A 16,857-nucleotide genomic window follows, 5' to 3' on the forward strand; every position below is an offset into this window, starting at 1 on the left:
AAGTAATTACTATCCATCTTGCGCAAAAACAAACCTTCTCCTTCTGAGCAGCTATTGTGGAAATGTCCTTGAGTAACCTCTACCTGCTCCAGTGGAGCTTTTCTCTGGCCACCGCAGAAAACAGTGGTTTTCCTGGACAGCTACCAAGAGTGTGCGAATAAAGCAGGGCACCACTGAAAGGAGAACATGTGCGCTATATCAGCCCTCAATACAGGTTCAAAAAAAAAAAAAAAAAAAGAAAAACGGATGAGAGCTTCTCCCCTAAGTAGCTTAAAATAGCCAGCTGCAAGAGATCCTACCCCCTTTCTCTTTAATATGTGTTGCTGAAATGAACATCAAGTTGACCTCTTTCTGTTTAATTGCTAACCCACATAATTCCAGGGTTCCTTGAAAGAAACTTCCAGTAATTATCAAGTTCTCTAATCTCCACCAACTTCAATATATTCCCTATAATCACTCCAAGGTCTCTTGCTTGTTCTAGGAACTGTCCGTAGGAAAGAAGAGCAACTTCCTATCAGCTCCTCTCAAGGAAATTCTTCGAAAAACAGACTATCAAAATTGAGTACGACCGCATGCTGTCTTCCACAAATGATGCAGGCTCCCTTTGGGCCAATCAATCCCAAATGCATCATCCGGTGAACTATAATTGAAGTTAAACCGAGGGTGTCTAATGGATCACATGGAAAATTACAATATTAGCACCATCATCAAACCAGTCGGGATATTTTTGTAATCAGATAGTGCCACAGATGCATCGTGCCTCTAAATTTGATCAAAAGTTAGAGCTGCTCAGTATCTGTACCATCATCTGACATTTGATGTTTGACGGACAGACGAAAACCACCTGATCCATATTTCACTGCGTGAAGGCCTGAGAGAAACAGAGCTTCAGGCGGAGGCACAGAGGTTACGAGAAGAGCGTAAAAGCGCACCAGAAATTGAGTGTCAATGTGGACGTGCCATAAACTTGAATGTGATTGTGTGTGTGAGCGTGGAGCTACGAAACCCAATCAGCAGTCAACACTTTTAAGAGCCAGCTATGAAACAAAGCCTTTCTCGACTGTGTTCACAGCCCTTTGTGCACTTTCCAGAAGGGTATTGGGTCCTAAGCTCTTAAACCCTCCCCTGGATGGTCCGTCTGTCTGTGGGCATCAAGTCCAGTAAAGCTCCTCAGTAAAGCTTCATGCAGCCAAAGTGTGTGCGTGTGTGTGTGTGTTTGTGTGTGTGATGACTTAAGTGAAATCCCACAGTGAGGACTGGCTGAGAAGCGTATTGGCTATAGCCCCACTAAAGCTTTGTAATGGCTGATTGGAGACACTCTGTGTGGGTGTGTGGGTGTGTTTTTCGTGTGTGTGTGTGTGTGTGTGTGTGTGTGTGTGTGTGTGTGTGTGTGTGTGTGTTTGTGTGGCACATGCACGTGTGTGACAGTGAGAGATGGGACAGCAGGCCTCTCTGGACTCTGACCCTCATCTCACGCTGGACTGCACGCACACACACACACACACACACGCACGCACACATTGCAGTCCCCTTGTCACCTGTCCTGCTCGTTTTCTGGCCTCGTTAACTGCCTGTTAAGTGTTAATGACCAATCATATGCCAGTTCCTTGAGGTGTAGGGGTACACTCATTGCTTGTCTGTTGTTGGGACCAGAGATGGAGATGAACTTTTGTCATTTTGCCTGATTGCGTCCTCATTTTTGTGTTAGCATTTGAAGGAATGACTGTGTGTAGGAGTTGAAGTGTGTGTGTGGGTGTTGCGTGTGTGTGTGTGTGTGTGTTAGCAAGAGAGGAACAGCAGGAGATTTTGTTTGTGCACGTTCAGTGTGTAGGATAAGCGGAAGAGTGTGTGTGACTAAGCAAAAAAGAGGTTTAATTAGACGTCCTGAGGGATTAGAACCCAGATGAGTCAGGATTGTAATCTGGCCAGGGTGGCATGAGCCATGACACTCAGCCAGACACACACACATACACATTTTTGTTCGCCAGGATGTCTCTGTAATCCTCGCACCTCCTGTCTGCTCTGCTTGCCCGTCTTTCATGACCAATTCATTTTGCCTGCCTGCTCCTTCCCTTCATCTCCCACTCCGCCACCTCGTCTTCTCTCTGTCTTCCCTCCACCTGCAGTAACACCTTTTCTCTCCTTGTCTTTCCTCTTACTTTTTTTCCCATTCTCCACATCTGACACCCTGTTTCTCTCTCATCTGCCCTCCTTTCCCTCCTCCCTACTCTTTCACACGACCGAGCCCTCTGACCATCCATCTCCTCATTATTTGTCAAGATGCAGCCCTCTGTTGCCAATGGCTCGATTCTCCAAGCCACTTTTATACTTTATTCTCGTGTCATCGTCCCCCTGTGGGCTTCTTTACCCTCCGTCTTCACCTCTCCTTTATAGCATCCCCCAGTGCCTGTGCTTTGATCCCTTGTCTCTTTCCACTTTCTCATTTTTAATACCCTTTGGCACTTTTACTAGATGTTTTTTTACTAAATGTTTTAACACTAGAAGTCTACAAGCTGGGAGGTAGCTGTGTGCTTATCAGTGTTGGGCAAGTTACTTATTGCTCTATTTAAGAAGTAATAACATCACTGTGCTTGTTACTGAACAGCAAAAGTAATAACTTAGGTTTCTTTTGTTGCTTGGTCCAGCTTGGTCAAAGATGACATTAAATTACTCAAAAACCTTCAGACAAACATGTCCCATCTTCTGCATTGAACAGGTGTAGAAACACAAAATGAGACATCATGGTTTAACAAGCTGCCGGCCTACATTTTGGAGGTACTTGCCCACAATCAGCAGCTGGCGTAGCCCAGGTGACTGCAGACCGCTCAAGTGCTGTGCTCGTAGGGGTTCACTCAAGAGCAAGAGCTTCAACAAGAGCACGTGATTCCTGAATGGAGGCTTACCAGTGCCTGACATTAGCAGCTACGTGTTAATATCTCGACTTTACAAAAGCATGTAAATGGGACAACTTTGGAGTTGATGATAGTCCTGTTTCTCTTCTTGTAGTGGAGGCTAACACATAGAGACTAAACTGATATTAACCCTCCATCAGACTCCCAACAAGGTAGTGAACCGGGCGACCCCCAAGTCATCAAATGTATTGAAGTAATACACTACTAAGTATTGTGTTACTGCCCAACACTAATAACTGTGGAGGTAATAGAAAAATTATAAGAGGCAATACAGTCCTGCTGTATCTGAATGGCACTCAGCCGCGGTTGCTGTTGCAGGATTTGTTGTAGTGTTATGTTTGGATATTTGTAGATATGAGTGTGCATTCATGTGGGAGGGTATGTGAGGCTGACTCAGGGCCAACTTTTTGAAGTTGGAGTTTTTAATCTTTTGGGTGCGAGTAAATTTTTTTTTTAATCATCAATTAATCCATTGATTTTTTTTCTGTTAATGAAGTAGTCATCATAGGACGTCAAGAAACAGTAAGAGAAAAAAAGAAGAAGCTGGAACTTGGCTTCTTTCTTGATGAACGACTTCAACAATTAATCAATGACGAAAAATCTGTACCAGTCAATTAATTGCCGTATTTCAGCACTATCAAACGCCACGTCTCTCTCTGCCTCCCTCTCTTCAGGCCCAGGAACATTCAGTGGTCCAAGATTAACGACACCTTACCCGAGAGGGCAGAGATTTCTGGCCCCACCTTTCAGATTTCCCGTCTGAGCCAGTCGCACAACGGGACGTACTTGTGCCAGGCCCAGAACAACTACGGACGCGCTGCTGATCATTACACCCTATTGGTGTATGGTGAGTAACCGTGACGGACAGTTTGTGATGTGCTGCAAGTTTTCTTAGAATTTCCACAAGTGCTTGAAAAGTTTGCTCCATTGATTCTTTTTCTCTATTTTTTTCATTCCCAGTCCACGTATCCCAGGCAATTGTTAACTGTTCTGAATAATTTTGTGTTCAATAGATCTTTGTTTGTTACATTTCTTGTGTTTTGATGACTTTTTTTTTTTTTTTTTTTTAAATACACTAATCCTTTTATCTTCCCAGTACCTTTGGAGTCTAGTTATTCTGGCACTGGGCAACAGACCCATTAAATTGCGACGCTTGTCTCATCTGTCTTTCAGCTTTATTTGTTTTTGTGATTCGGTTCACAGCAGGAAACCTCTGCTAAACCTCCTGTGCAATTGATTCAACAGAGATATTGATTCCACAAGACGACATAGGCTACCGTGCCCAGATACTAGTTACCAGCATAATTATTCAGGCTATATCTTGTAAAGATCCAATTTATCATGTCCCCTGTGACCCAATCCTCTCAGAATTCAGAGTAACTTACATCTTCAAGTGCAATAAATAAAGGTTCAAGACGTTGTGACAACTAAATGAATCTCACAACACAAACAGTCACGTAGGAGACAAAGACGACAGATGTGAGCACACAATGCCGGGTATTAACCTAAAGCTGGATCTGCTGAGACTCTGGGTTTTACATGGTAACATTTGCCAAAAACAACAGAGGAGCATCTGTTGCATTTAAAATTCAGGCGGATCAACTTTGCTTGTTGCTTGAGCAGAGGTTTCAGAGGGGGAGCGGGATGTGGGTAAGGGGCTTTTGTTGTCAGGTTTTACAAGTTTTCCAAGATGTTGCACCTAGATTCACCGTTGGTTGCTAAATTCTTAATGAAGGTTGACCCAGATAAACTGCACGCCGTGGCTCAAAGAGGATGACGCCGGAGCTCGCAAACATCACATGAAGATCTTGTGTCACCATAAAGTTATTTTTTGGAAAATGTGACAAATTGGCAAACTTTCTGTGTGAGTGTGAAGCACATTTGAAAACAAGGTTTTGATGCGTGTTAATGCTGCGCAATCCACACATGAAACAACCCGGTAAACTTGCAGTCAAAAGGACAAAATTGGAATTGTGTCATTTTAATGGGACAGCAGCAAAGCTAAATCGCAAAGCTAGCTCATCATTAGAGGCTTCTACGGTTTCAGTACGTTTGTGGTTTGGCCTAATTACATGCACACTACTGTCAGTCAGTAGGGTTGCCCTTTTGATCTGCACTCCTCCCCTCCCCTCCCCTGCTGGCTGCTGCTGTCATTGCACCCAAGCACCTGATTCGGAGATCAGAAGCAGAGGAGCGGATGGAGGGAATAGAGACATGATATCTTATGTAACATTTTTATTTCATCTATCCATCACACAAACACTCCGTCTCCCACACGCACACACACTCGCAATCAACAATCACACGCTCTTGTACAAGCATGTCTAGCATCAAACGGCACACATAATGGCAGCTTTCCACAGGCACCGGGGTGGCAACAGTGGCAAGATGAAAGGTGACATCCCCACCCACTTCCCTCCCTCTCTGTGTGTCTCTCTCTCTCTCTCTCTCTATCCTAGAAGGTTAGACATGTCGAGCTTTGATGCGCGTTGCCACCTCTGTAGAAAAATGCTCTGTTTTTCTCCCTCCTCCTCAGCTTCCTCCCTCACCAGTTTTTTTAGCTGTCTTCTTCATTTGATTATCTGTGTGCCATTTCTTCTCTCCTACATTTCATCACGTAGCTTATTTATTTCATGCCGTTGCTCTGTGCTGGTCATTAATTTGATTTAGCCTGCTGTTTTTGTTATCTGCTCTTATTGTGTAAAAAGGGTGTATTTAAAGTAAGGAATCTTGCCTCCACCAAAATCCATAAAAGACCAGAAATCCACATAGCCAACATAAGCCAAGCTTCAGCTCCTCTGCTCTGCACCGCGGATTTCCAGCAATCAGCTTCTTAAATCCTACCACTGTAGCCTCACATCAGCGGTGGTTTGCTGTACTTCAAAAAATATGTACTCGCCCACTGGGCAGATTGTTTCAACCCTTATCTCAAAGAGCTCAGAGTTGTTGATTCAGCCATCATATTAATCTGTAGAGGACTGAGAGTCACTCTTGATTTTCCTGCATGTCACAGCTAATAATCTGGCTAACGCGATGTTAATTCTTTTAAAAAAAATGAACTTCTTGCATCCAGGCTATAATGTTTCCAGTGATGTGTGCGTCTTTGTAAATGTTACATGGCAATAAAACAGCGCGTTTGCTATACATCACTGCCAGTGCAAATAAACCGCCGTGGATTATATGGTGCCAGTGAACTGCTGCATTCTGATGATTAAACACGAAATTCACCAGTCAATATTGGAAATAAATATGATCCCACTCTGTTAAATATGTTGAGATGACTCATATCACTTCATTCCAGCACCCACATTGTTATAGTAGGTGTCAAATAGCGAATATCTCATTTTGTAACAAAGCTCTTCACTTACTCCTTTTTTTTCCCTTCTTTTTCGTTCTCTGAGAGCTTATTTTTTTGTTTCAGTCTCTCTCTCTCTCTCCCCTCGTCTATTATTCTGTCCCTCTCACTGTTCCTTTCCTTGACATCCTTCCTTTCGTTTAACTCGTGCCTGCTGTTCTCACCTCTTTTGCACCACCTGTCCACTTCCTCCCTCCACTCTCCCACAACCTTTCAACAGTTTTTCACCTTGCCACCACTTTGCCCTCCATTCTTAGTTCAGCTGCAGTTCGGTCTCCTTACTGAAAGAGGGACGAGGTGTCCGAGAATATGGCACAGCGAGATGCGAATGTAACTAAGTGAGGAGCTGGAGAGGGACAGATGGAGGGAGGAGGGAATGGAGAGGGGAAGTGATGGAGGGATGAAAAGGGAAGGGAAGGACGATGGAGGTCAGACGCAGGTTAACATTCAGTCCCACAGCCTGTCAGATAATCGGAATGTCAGTTTCGTTGGCTCCCAGCCTTCCCAGAGGGAATCCCAGAGTGCACCTGGGGGAGGAATGGAGGCAAGGGGGGGAGCACTTGAGGATATGTGTTGTAAAAGATGAGTCAGCAGAAAAGACACCATTTTATTGCAGGTGCAGGAAAAACTCTCCTTCTCATTTCATGTCAACCTTCTCTCTGTGAGAGTTATCTGCCATCAGGGTCTGTACACTGGGTACAAACTCAGGCAAAAGTGGCTGCCAATTTGTCGCAGGTTTTTTAGGCTCTGCCACTTTATGAAGGGAGACGGACTTAATGCCGGCGAAGGAGAACAGAGAGCGAGAGGTGGAAAATTCTCCAGGGAGGCCGGGCCGTGGCAAAGACGTGATGCACTGAAGCTGAGCTTTATTTGACTCTTCACACTTGTGTGTAACTGTGTGTGTGTGTGAGTGTGTGTGTGTGTGTGCATGTGCTGTGATGTGTTTATGATCCAGATAAAGAGAGAGAGATATTTCTCATTATTGTGAATGGAAGTGAGCGCACCACTTAATACGACAAAATTAACTTTCTGCAACTTTCTGAAAGTCACTAATGATATAAAGGTGAGAAATCGTTTTCGATGAATCGCAGAGCACACACACTCACACACAGAGAGAGAGAATCTGCACCTATGTTGGTTGTTTCATCTCTGTGCCACCATTGTTGAGGAGAAATTGAATTTTTTTTTTATGTGTGTGTATATGTGAAGGTGCATGTGAATGCGTGTGCACGTGACTGTGAGGAGAATGTTGCAGATTGTCTGGTGAAAGCCCGGAGGGCTCCCTTATGTAATTGGACTGAGCTGCTGCACTCAGATGAATCGCCAAGCCAATAAAACCCATTAGAATTGAATTGCATGAGAGATTGTGGGAGATGGAGAGAGAAAACAAGAGAGGGGGTGAGATAGAGATGGGGAGATAAGAATTGTTAGTTTGCATATATGTAACACACTTATGTATGTGTGTGTGTGTGCGTGCGTGTGTGTGTGTTTCTGCAAAACAAAGTAGGAAGTGAGCAAGGGGGAGAATAGATAGACTAATGGATTTGCAGACAGATTTGTGGAAAACAGAAGGGAGTGATAGAAAGATGAAAGGATGGGTACATAGTGAGGGATACTAGGTGACCAGGGATTAGTCTGTCTCTCCTCGGCTGTTGTAATGAGCCGTCAGCATAATTGGAATGAAAAACCTAGACCTCAATTTAATGAAGTGAGACTTTCAAAAAACATAGAATGAGAATTAAAGTGGAAAAGGTTGGGGGCGAGTGGCAGAGGAAGCCAGACAGGGAAAATGCAGCGTCAATTTTGTTTGAAAAAAAAGAAAAAAAAAATTGTCTTGGGCCCTGTGTTCCTCCACACATGACATGCAGCTATATTGATGTCTGAGTACGCTCTGAATGAGTCTTCAGCCAATCAGAGTTGGCCCACATGCCCTCAGCAGTGGCCTTTGGACCAATATCCAACATTTTGTGCACTGATTGACAGCTGGAGCCACCACTGCTCTGGGCAAGGCCCTTATAATCAGGAACACTGAACATGAAAGAATAACAGGGCTCATCCAAAATGGTGGCACAGTATCCTCAGGCGCACTTCTGCGAGAAGGAGATACGAGGAGAAACGTCATTATCGCAAGTGCCGCCACATCCGTCCCTGGAAATAACATGGGCTGTGTGCCTGATTGGCAGCCATATAGTGTTAATGAATAACAATATGATGTGGGGGGGGGGGGGGACGCTATCGGCCAAGAGAACGACAGCTGTATGGCATTCTCCTTAATTAAGTTGAAGAGAGGCAGTGAGGGAACGCAGTCACAGAGGAATGAAACCGGAGACGCAACCGAATTAAGCAAAGTGAAGGAGGGAGGGCGGGTGCAAATGAGGGGAAGAGAGTTTGGTTGAAGTCGAGCTAGGAAAAAGATGTAAGTGATGTTGGTAGGATGATATAAAAAAAAAGTTGGAAATGGTGAGAAAGAACTATTTTTAGGTCATCCGTGATAGTCAGGAGAAATTCATCAGCGTCCAGTTAATTAGCGCTGCGACCCCGGCCATTAATCCTCAGGCTCAAGTGACAACCACATGCACACGTGCAACATATATGCGCTCATACAGGAGAGCAGCAACACACACGCCGAGATAACGGTAGGCCAGTTTCTCCTTCTCTCTATCTGGTCCAGACTTCCTTTACTTCGCAGAAAACTCATCTCTTTGTCTCTCCCACAAAATACACTGCGCATCATGTACATTTATTTACAGAGAGAAGAAGAGCGTGCTTGGCTTGAAGAAAGAAAAAAAACAGGACGGGGGAGGTATAGTGCTGACATAAGAAGAGTGCAAAAAGAGATTGATGATCTCAGGGCCAGTGGGAGAAAGGGAGAGAAGAGACAGAGGAATACTTACCAATAAATTACTCCTGAGCAGAAAGGGCAGTGTGTGTGTGTGTGTGTGTGTGTGTGTGTGTGTGTGTGTGTGTGTGTGTGTGTGTGTGTGTGCATATGTGTGCGTATGTTTCTGTACGACTTTGTGGGTGTATTGTATGTATGTATGTGTGTGCATGGCTCATTAATCATTTGTGTGTAAGTGTGTATCAGCATGTGTATGTGCATGCACCAGCTTGCATGTATTTCAAATCGAGGTGTGTGCGTGTGTGTGTGTGTGTGTGTGTCCTGAGACTTTGAGTACAGACGAGCTCGCACCTTGCGATTTCATACCAATTGTTTGATGAAATGGCATGTTATTCACTCTTAGAGTGCTGATGCGCACATACAGGCACAACACACGCTCACACCCACTCCTTCATCTCCCTTTTAGTTCTTGTCAGCCATTATTTTTGTCTTTACCGGCAATATGAACTTGTCTCTTTCTACCTCCCTACCTACCATTGTGTCTCAGCCATTGATTCGGAGAATGTGTCAAGATCCAAGCTATTGTTCGGCATTGAATGAGACAGTCCCTGCATGGCACTTTTCCATTGGGAATGCATCTGTCACAGACAATGTCTCTGTCTCCCCTGCCATTGTGCCATAGAAAATGTGTCAGTGATAGAGAATGTGTTCCTATATATTCCAGTTGCTTCGTAGATGAATGTCAATCTGCCAGGTGTAATTCTCCTCAGCCCCCGCTTTAAAGCTTGTCTTTCTCATTGTAAACGTCTCCTTTAACCCCCCCAGCACAGAGGCATGCCAAGGAATATCATTTGTCCTTGTCTTTATCTCTTGTCAGGGGTTGAGATCGATTCTATTTCGCACACACAGTCAATTTGGGAAAATAATTAGCAACATTTGTCTCTGGTTTCGAAATGGCATCGGCTTCAATCGCTGATCAGTGTGTTTGAAATAAATCTTTCCTCCAGTGCTTTTATTTTCCTCTCCTCCTCCAAACTCATTGGAAGAGACGGGCTGTCTTTGAGACTACCGTCCAATGATTAAAGAGCGGGATGCTGAGGCAGAGCAGCCAAGAAGCTCGATTAATATTCAACAATAATAAAGCATGTGTTGTGTTTTATAGGCAGTAGTAACTTTGCTATAAAACCCTGCAGCGCTTTGGTTGAAATGTCACTGCATGTTGTAGATAATAGCATTTGTGTATGTGTGTGTTATCCCATTCCCTGTCTGTCTGTAGATAATGTGTCACTCACTACCACGGTCCCTCCCACTCCTACCACCCAACCAATCACCTCCCATCCCACCACCCCAACCCTCCTAACACCCAGCTTCGCTCCGGACGCAAAAGGTAACACACACACACTTTTTATCCTGCCTCTGCTACCCTGCGTCTCTCTCCTCGTCCTTCCCCGCTCTCCTTTGGTGTCTCTCACTCCCCTGCTCATCTGACGACTCTCAGGTGGCCCACACCATCACACACACACACACACGCACCCACACACACACCATTTTCCTCCTCCTGCAACCTTCCTTTGCCCTGCATCTACATGAGCATACGTGCCTGCAGATGCTTGCATGCTGCATCATGCACATCTACCCACTCTCTCCCTCGTTCTTATCACTGACTGTTTGATGTTCCCCCCACACACATTGCCCAGTCAGCATTTTGTGTGCGTGTGTGTGTGAGTGTGAGTGTGTGAATGATCTGGGGTGGGTCTCTTGGTGTTTGATGGGTACTGTTGATGAATCTGCGCTAAGGAACTGGCAATGCACCCAGCTTTTAGCTGACTGACGCTGGCCTCTGGAGGGATGGGAAGATGCTACACAAACATTTTTGTCTGAACACACGCACATTCGCAAACACACACACACACACACACACACATAGAGAGAGAAAGATGGAGAGTGAGAGAAAGATCAGGGATCCAGGTGGTTGTCTAATCATGTTCTCCCAGATGAATGTTACACAGCAGGAGAACGAAAGGCTGATTGGTATGACTCTGCTACCCCGAGTGTGTTTGTGTGTTGGTGTGTAAAATTACACACTCTTTCAGTAGCTCCCCTCTCGTTTTATCTACAGAATCTCTTCATCTCATATATGCACTTAAGCAAACACATGCTCACTGGCATCTCTTCTCCTTTCTTTCCATACCTTCGGCTGCTCTCCGTCTCTCCTCTGTTACTTATAAGGAGAGATGAATGGAAGAGAGCGGGAGCATCCCTCTTGTTCTTCTGTTGTTCACCTGCTGGGCATGTATGGAGATGTCATAAAGAGTCATAGGAAAAGCCACGGCTTGAGCAGTTAGTCGATGCTGATGTATCATCTGATGGGCTCCTCGGAGAAACAGCGCACTTTTTAATACTGTCAGTCATTTCCTGTGGAGCTTTGGGCTGCGGTGGATGAAAAACAGGGTGGTGTGAGGTAAAGGTGCAGCGCTTAAGTTCTCGCTTTTTCATCTCCTGTGAAATATTGCTTGCTCGATCCTATCGCAGTCGAATCCCACATGTCCTGCGTGCCTGCAGATGCACCGATACTCACTTTATCGTGCGCACATGCCTTGCAACACTTGATCATACACATAAGCAGGAATGTGATGCACTTTGTCACAGCGCTAAATGAGACACTTGCCCAACAAATACACGCTGAGGAATGCATCATCTCTTCTTCAGCTGTCAATCCCTGCTCCTCTTCCTTTCCTTCACCTCCTCCATCACTCTCTTTCTCTCCTCATCTCTATGTGTTAGCACTGTATTAATGATTCATGTTTTAATTCCGCTCTGTCAAGGTCCAAGGGCTGCATCAATAACTTCATGTCCTTGCCTCCTATTGGCCATACCAGCTCTTACACTACACCCCCACAGCCCCATCAAAAAAAAAAAAAAAAGCCATTTTGTTATCGTCAGCGACTCAGACGCTGTCTCGGTATTTAAGTCCAGACTGGAAGAGCTGCACAAAAGCAGCACAAATTACTTTAATTTTACTTTACCAATCATGTCTTTCTCTTTCTCAGCATCCCTTAGCTCGGTGCTGTCAGCCAGTGTTTGCTGTTGAATCTGTACACAGACACGTGTTTGGTCTTAAATTTTCTTTATGATCTGTATCAGGGCTACAACTAACCATTAATCTGTTGAAAATGTTTTCAACTAATCGATTAATTTACCAGAGCTCGCAGGCAGTGTCTTCTGATTGGTTGTTTTGCCTGATCAATACCCAAATTATTCTATTGAAAGTGAGGGGAAAAAAAAAAAAACATTTTGCGAAGCTGGAACCAGGGAATATTTAACGTTTTTTTTTTCTTGATAAATGACTTAAACAAATAATCAATTGTAAGAATTATCATCATTTATTTTTTCTGTCAGCAGGATAATTGCTTGCCCGACTTAACTTTTCAAAGCTTCCTGTCATTTTTCATCTGTTTTTCTTTGAGTAGTCGTCCTTTTAATTTAAAGCAGCGTAAAGTTGGTAAAAGTGAGGCTGACATGAATAATTTCTTAGCACCGCTGCAATTTTCTATACAAATGTCGCAGAGTTAAACTTGCCTTTTTTAATCTTTTCATCTCTCTTCACTCATCTTGTGGTGAAGTGTTTGATTTCATTCCCCAGGACTGCACCACTCGGGGTGTAAACACACTCGAAGCCCCCCCCCCCCATTCAAAATGCACTGTGGTCTTGACAGGTGCTTGGCTGAAATGGGTTTTTAGAGGCTGACATACTTATTTCTTTATTCACTCTCCTCATTTCTCCACCTTTTTCTCACCCATTCTGACTGTCTGGCGTTCTGTGCAGTGGGGGGTGATGAAAGGTGATAATGGAAGTTGGGTGGAGGATATTGACTTCTCTTTTCTCCTGTCTCGCTCCCTGTGCTGGCGCTTTAATGCGCTCTCTTTCTCTCACTTTTATACCTTTTCTTCCCTCCATCTCTCCAGCTTTCATTTTTGATCCATCTTTCTCCTTGTCTCTGTTTCTTTGTCTGCACTTTTCTCTACATATTTCCCTTTATATGCCTCACCCTCCACCCGTGCACACTGTTTACCTCTTTTGTTCTTTCTCAGATCCCGGTGCAGTGGTAGAGACTCACAGTGCAGTACCATATGCGGTGATAGGTGGCGTTCTGGCACTGCTGGTTTTCACCGTCATCTGCGTCCTCATTGTCACCATCTGGTGCTCCGTCCGACAGAAAGGTAACACACACACTCTCACAAACACACACACCAAGTGACACAAAAGTTTCATTCATGAGCATGGGGACACATTTCGGAGTGTTTTATCACATTTTTCACAGGCACGTTTTCTCATATCTCCACTTTCTGGCATAAATTGCAGTGAAACAATCATTGCAGGCCAGTTAACGACCTCATTCTTTGAAAATAATCTTTTAAACTGAGGTGTAAACCTGTTGGCGCAAAGCAGACAGGGTGGGATCCTCCTCTCCAGGCGGGTGCTGTCCATGATGGACGACCTTGGCCAGGATAGCGGAAGAGACAGGGTGGGGTGGGAAATGTAGGTGTGGTCCCCATGTTTTATGACTCTATGTTAGTGTATCAAGGCTCATCTATTAAAAGCAGCCTTCCTGCGTTCCCTATCTTTTTAAGTGCCCCCCTGTTGGCAGCGTTCGACTGTGTGCCACAGCTGCCAAGAAATGATCCGGGAACTGTGTAGCGAGCAGTAACCAACCATTACTTACCCTATGGCCGGACAACCTGTCAGTCAACACTCAGTATGGCTTGAGCGCCAATCAGCACAGAGACAGGACCATTACAACCAAACTATGTTGAGACAGGGCCATTAGGACTTTGTCTTCAGTCCGCTGAGACTGTCAGCATGCCAGTCAACCTCTGCAGTAAGGAGAATGAGAGTGTCACTCACCCCTGGAGTGAAGAGACACTCAAGCAGGAAGATGACTTGAGCAGTTCTTGCTCTCTGTAACCTGTACCGCACCGAATCATTAATCATACACACCCGAGGGGTGTTAAAAATTGTTTAATGGGTTTTCAGGGTGACGCAAACGTGCCATTGTTCTGTTGCACCTAACCTTCCCTCCACCCTTCTCTGCCAATCTCTCCTCCCTCCCTGTCTTTTATTCTCTATTATCTTCTCCACCTATCCCTCCTCTTCTTCTTCTTCTTCTTCTGTTCACACATCCATCCCCTCACCTTTAATTTCTGCTGTTAGGCTCGTACCGTACCCGAGAGCCTATTCTTGCTTGGTATTGACCTAACAATCAGTTAACTAATGAATTAATCTGTCACAGGTATGGTACTCAATAATATTAGGGCTGAGTGATTTGATAATGCTGCATGGCACCGCAATGATCATGACGCTTCGCCACCTAACCTTCCCCCTCCAATCTCCCTCTCGGTCTCTCTCTCTCTCTCTCTCTCTCTCTCTCTCTCTCTCTCTCTCTCTCTCTCTGTATGTCTCTCTTCCCTCAGGTTCCTATCTTACCCATGAGGCCAGTGGGTTGGATGAACATGGCGAGGTGCAGGAGGCCTTCCTCAATGGGAACGACGCCAGCCAGGGCAAGAAGGAATACCTACTGTAGCCCTTCTCCTTCCCTTTCCCCTTCTCTTCTGACCTCATCCCTCTATTTCCTCCTCTCCCTGTCTCCCACCTTATATACAGTATACACACACACACACACACACACACACACACACACATACTCCTATACAATGCGCCATAACGGGCGGCCTTCTGAAAACGACTGTATACAGATACTGCACACAGCCAATCCATCCCACTCCATTCCACTCCATATCCTCCCCCCACACACGTACCCATAGACAGACTGAGAAAAAGAGAGCCTATTGACCCACCAGCCATTAACGACTGTGCCATATACTATAAGTCGGAGAAACTGGGGAAAATGGAGAGAGCGAGAGGGGGGGGGGGCGGGGGGAGAGGGTGATGTAGACAAAAACGAAATGATGCCATAATTATTTTGATCGAGAAGGAAGCGGGGAGCACAAAGAAAAACAGGCTCTCTGCCCGTGCAGCCGCCAAAGTGGAAGGGGAATTAGAGGCAGATGATTGCTATAATTCCATGCCTGGAGAAAACCATCCATTTCACAAAGCTCAATCTTTAACTGACAGTGGGAGCAGTGTGTGAGGAGGGAGGGGGAGCTGAGGAGCTGGGGGTGGTTGACCAGGAGCTATTGAGCGCAAGGTGCTTGAAAATTGAAATTTTTTAGAAATTGCCAAAGCATCTTACCTACTGAGCGCAACTCGTATATAATTTCTTAACAACACTGGAGTGTGTAAGCCCAGAGTCCCACGAAAGACTTTATGAGCAAACTAACTGTCCTGTTTTGGTACCCTTGTTGGGTGGCCTGCCTGCCTGCCAATAATTTGTGAGGAGAAAAAAAATGCATTTTCTTACAGCAGTGAGGGAGAGGTGGTCCTCCTTTCCTTTCAGTTAACACTCCATCTCCTCCTTCCTCTCCGTTCACCTGTTACATCCTCTCCCCTCTCCCTTGTATCTCTCTTTCTCTCTGTCTGTCCCCCTCTATCGCTCCTCCTTTGTTGGCTCCTAATAATGAAAGGATTAGTGTTGGGCTGCGTTCCCGACAAAGAAGAAATGAATATGACTTACTAAGGCATTAAAGAAAAGCGTAATTATTTTAGAATGTCATTAAGAGGATAAAAAGGGTTAGAAGTCTTTATAAGAAGGGCAAGGGGAGTGATAGCAAGAGGAGTGAATGAGAAAATAAAATGGATGGATATTTTTTTTCTGAATGCTACCACACATATGCAGATACATGCATACATTCATACGTACAGTTACATGTTGACAGAACAAGTATACATATCTCTGAATTCCTTATTTGTATAAAAAAAGAAGAGCAACATAAATTAAAGGAAACTTTTAAGAAATGAGAAAACAGTTTACTATTGAAACGCATTATGAAGCAACTATACTAACACAGAATATTAGCCTATAGAGGTGCAAAGCCGAACAAACTACTGTCCAGTGATCTTTAAAGAAAATCAAGAAAAGAATAAAAAAATATTTCATTTGTCTTTATGAGAAACCAGAGGTCTTATTGATTTTTTATTAATTATTATTATTATTTGAACAATTATGATTGTTGTTAATGTTATTATTATTGCCGTTGTTATTATTATAATTGTAAATGTTAAAGAAATGTACACTTCCCATGGTTTGTTTTTGGTTCTACTGTAGAGAAATTGCTGTCTTTTTTCGCCCTTACCTTTCCTCTCTTTCCCAGTCTTTCTCTCTCTTCGTCTCCTGTGCCTAGTCGTCTCTTCTTCTGTCTTTCACTCTTGTTTATTTTAGAGTCCATGTGTCATTGTTGATATATAGCTAACTATTTCTTTATAGGGGAAAGATACAAAGCACGACAAAATAAAAAAAGAATCCAAAAATAAGTGCTGGGATCAGACTGGTTTTTGGGTGTGTTTCCTGTGTAATTAGCAGGTGCTGTTTTTGAAATCCTGTGAAAAGAGAGCAGGAGACGGAGCATATGATTAGATCAATGGGGAATAGTGGAGTTATAGGTGGGAAGATAAAGATGAAGGCTATGGAGCCGCTTATAACTGGCAGCTCATTCAGAATAAATAGAATAAACAAAACAGACGGCTCTGTGGCGCCGCTAATGAATCATAAGAACAGATAGCGGGGAAGAAAGGGTGACAGGAGGGTTGAGTCAGATGCACGCAGAAAAATATGACTCTGCCATTAACTTCTACG

At 44.3% G+C, this 16,857-nt stretch overlaps 1 protein-coding gene across 7 annotated transcripts in view; it reads left to right on the top strand.

Annotated features, from left to right (window-relative positions):
• cadm4 (cell adhesion molecule 4) overlaps positions 1–16,535 on the top strand; it is a 147,209-nt gene extending 130,674 nt beyond the window's left edge. For 2 of the 7 annotated variants that reach the window (XM_076736831.1, XM_076736828.1), the window contains exons 6-9: positions 3,587–3,759; positions 10,383–10,493; positions 13,199–13,327; positions 14,579–16,535. In XM_076736831.1, the coding sequence (XP_076592946.1) occupies positions 3,587–3,759; positions 10,383–10,493; positions 13,199–13,327; positions 14,579–14,688 (523 nt within the window). In that variant the 3' untranslated portion in view covers positions 14,689–16,535. Of the gene's footprint in view, positions 1–3,586; positions 3,760–10,382; positions 10,494–13,198; positions 13,328–14,318; positions 14,398–14,578 lie in introns of all 7 variants that reach the window. The other 5 variants (XM_076736835.1, XM_076736834.1, XM_076736833.1 and 2 more) reach the window with 3 other exon arrangements.
• Positions 16,536–16,857: the final 322 nt, after the last annotated feature.

Source organism: Chaetodon auriga, chromosome 8 (genome assembly GCF_051107435.1).
Source record: "Chaetodon auriga isolate fChaAug3 chromosome 8, fChaAug3.hap1, whole genome shotgun sequence".
NCBI lineage: Eukaryota > Metazoa > Chordata > Actinopteri > Chaetodontiformes > Chaetodontidae > Chaetodon > Chaetodon auriga.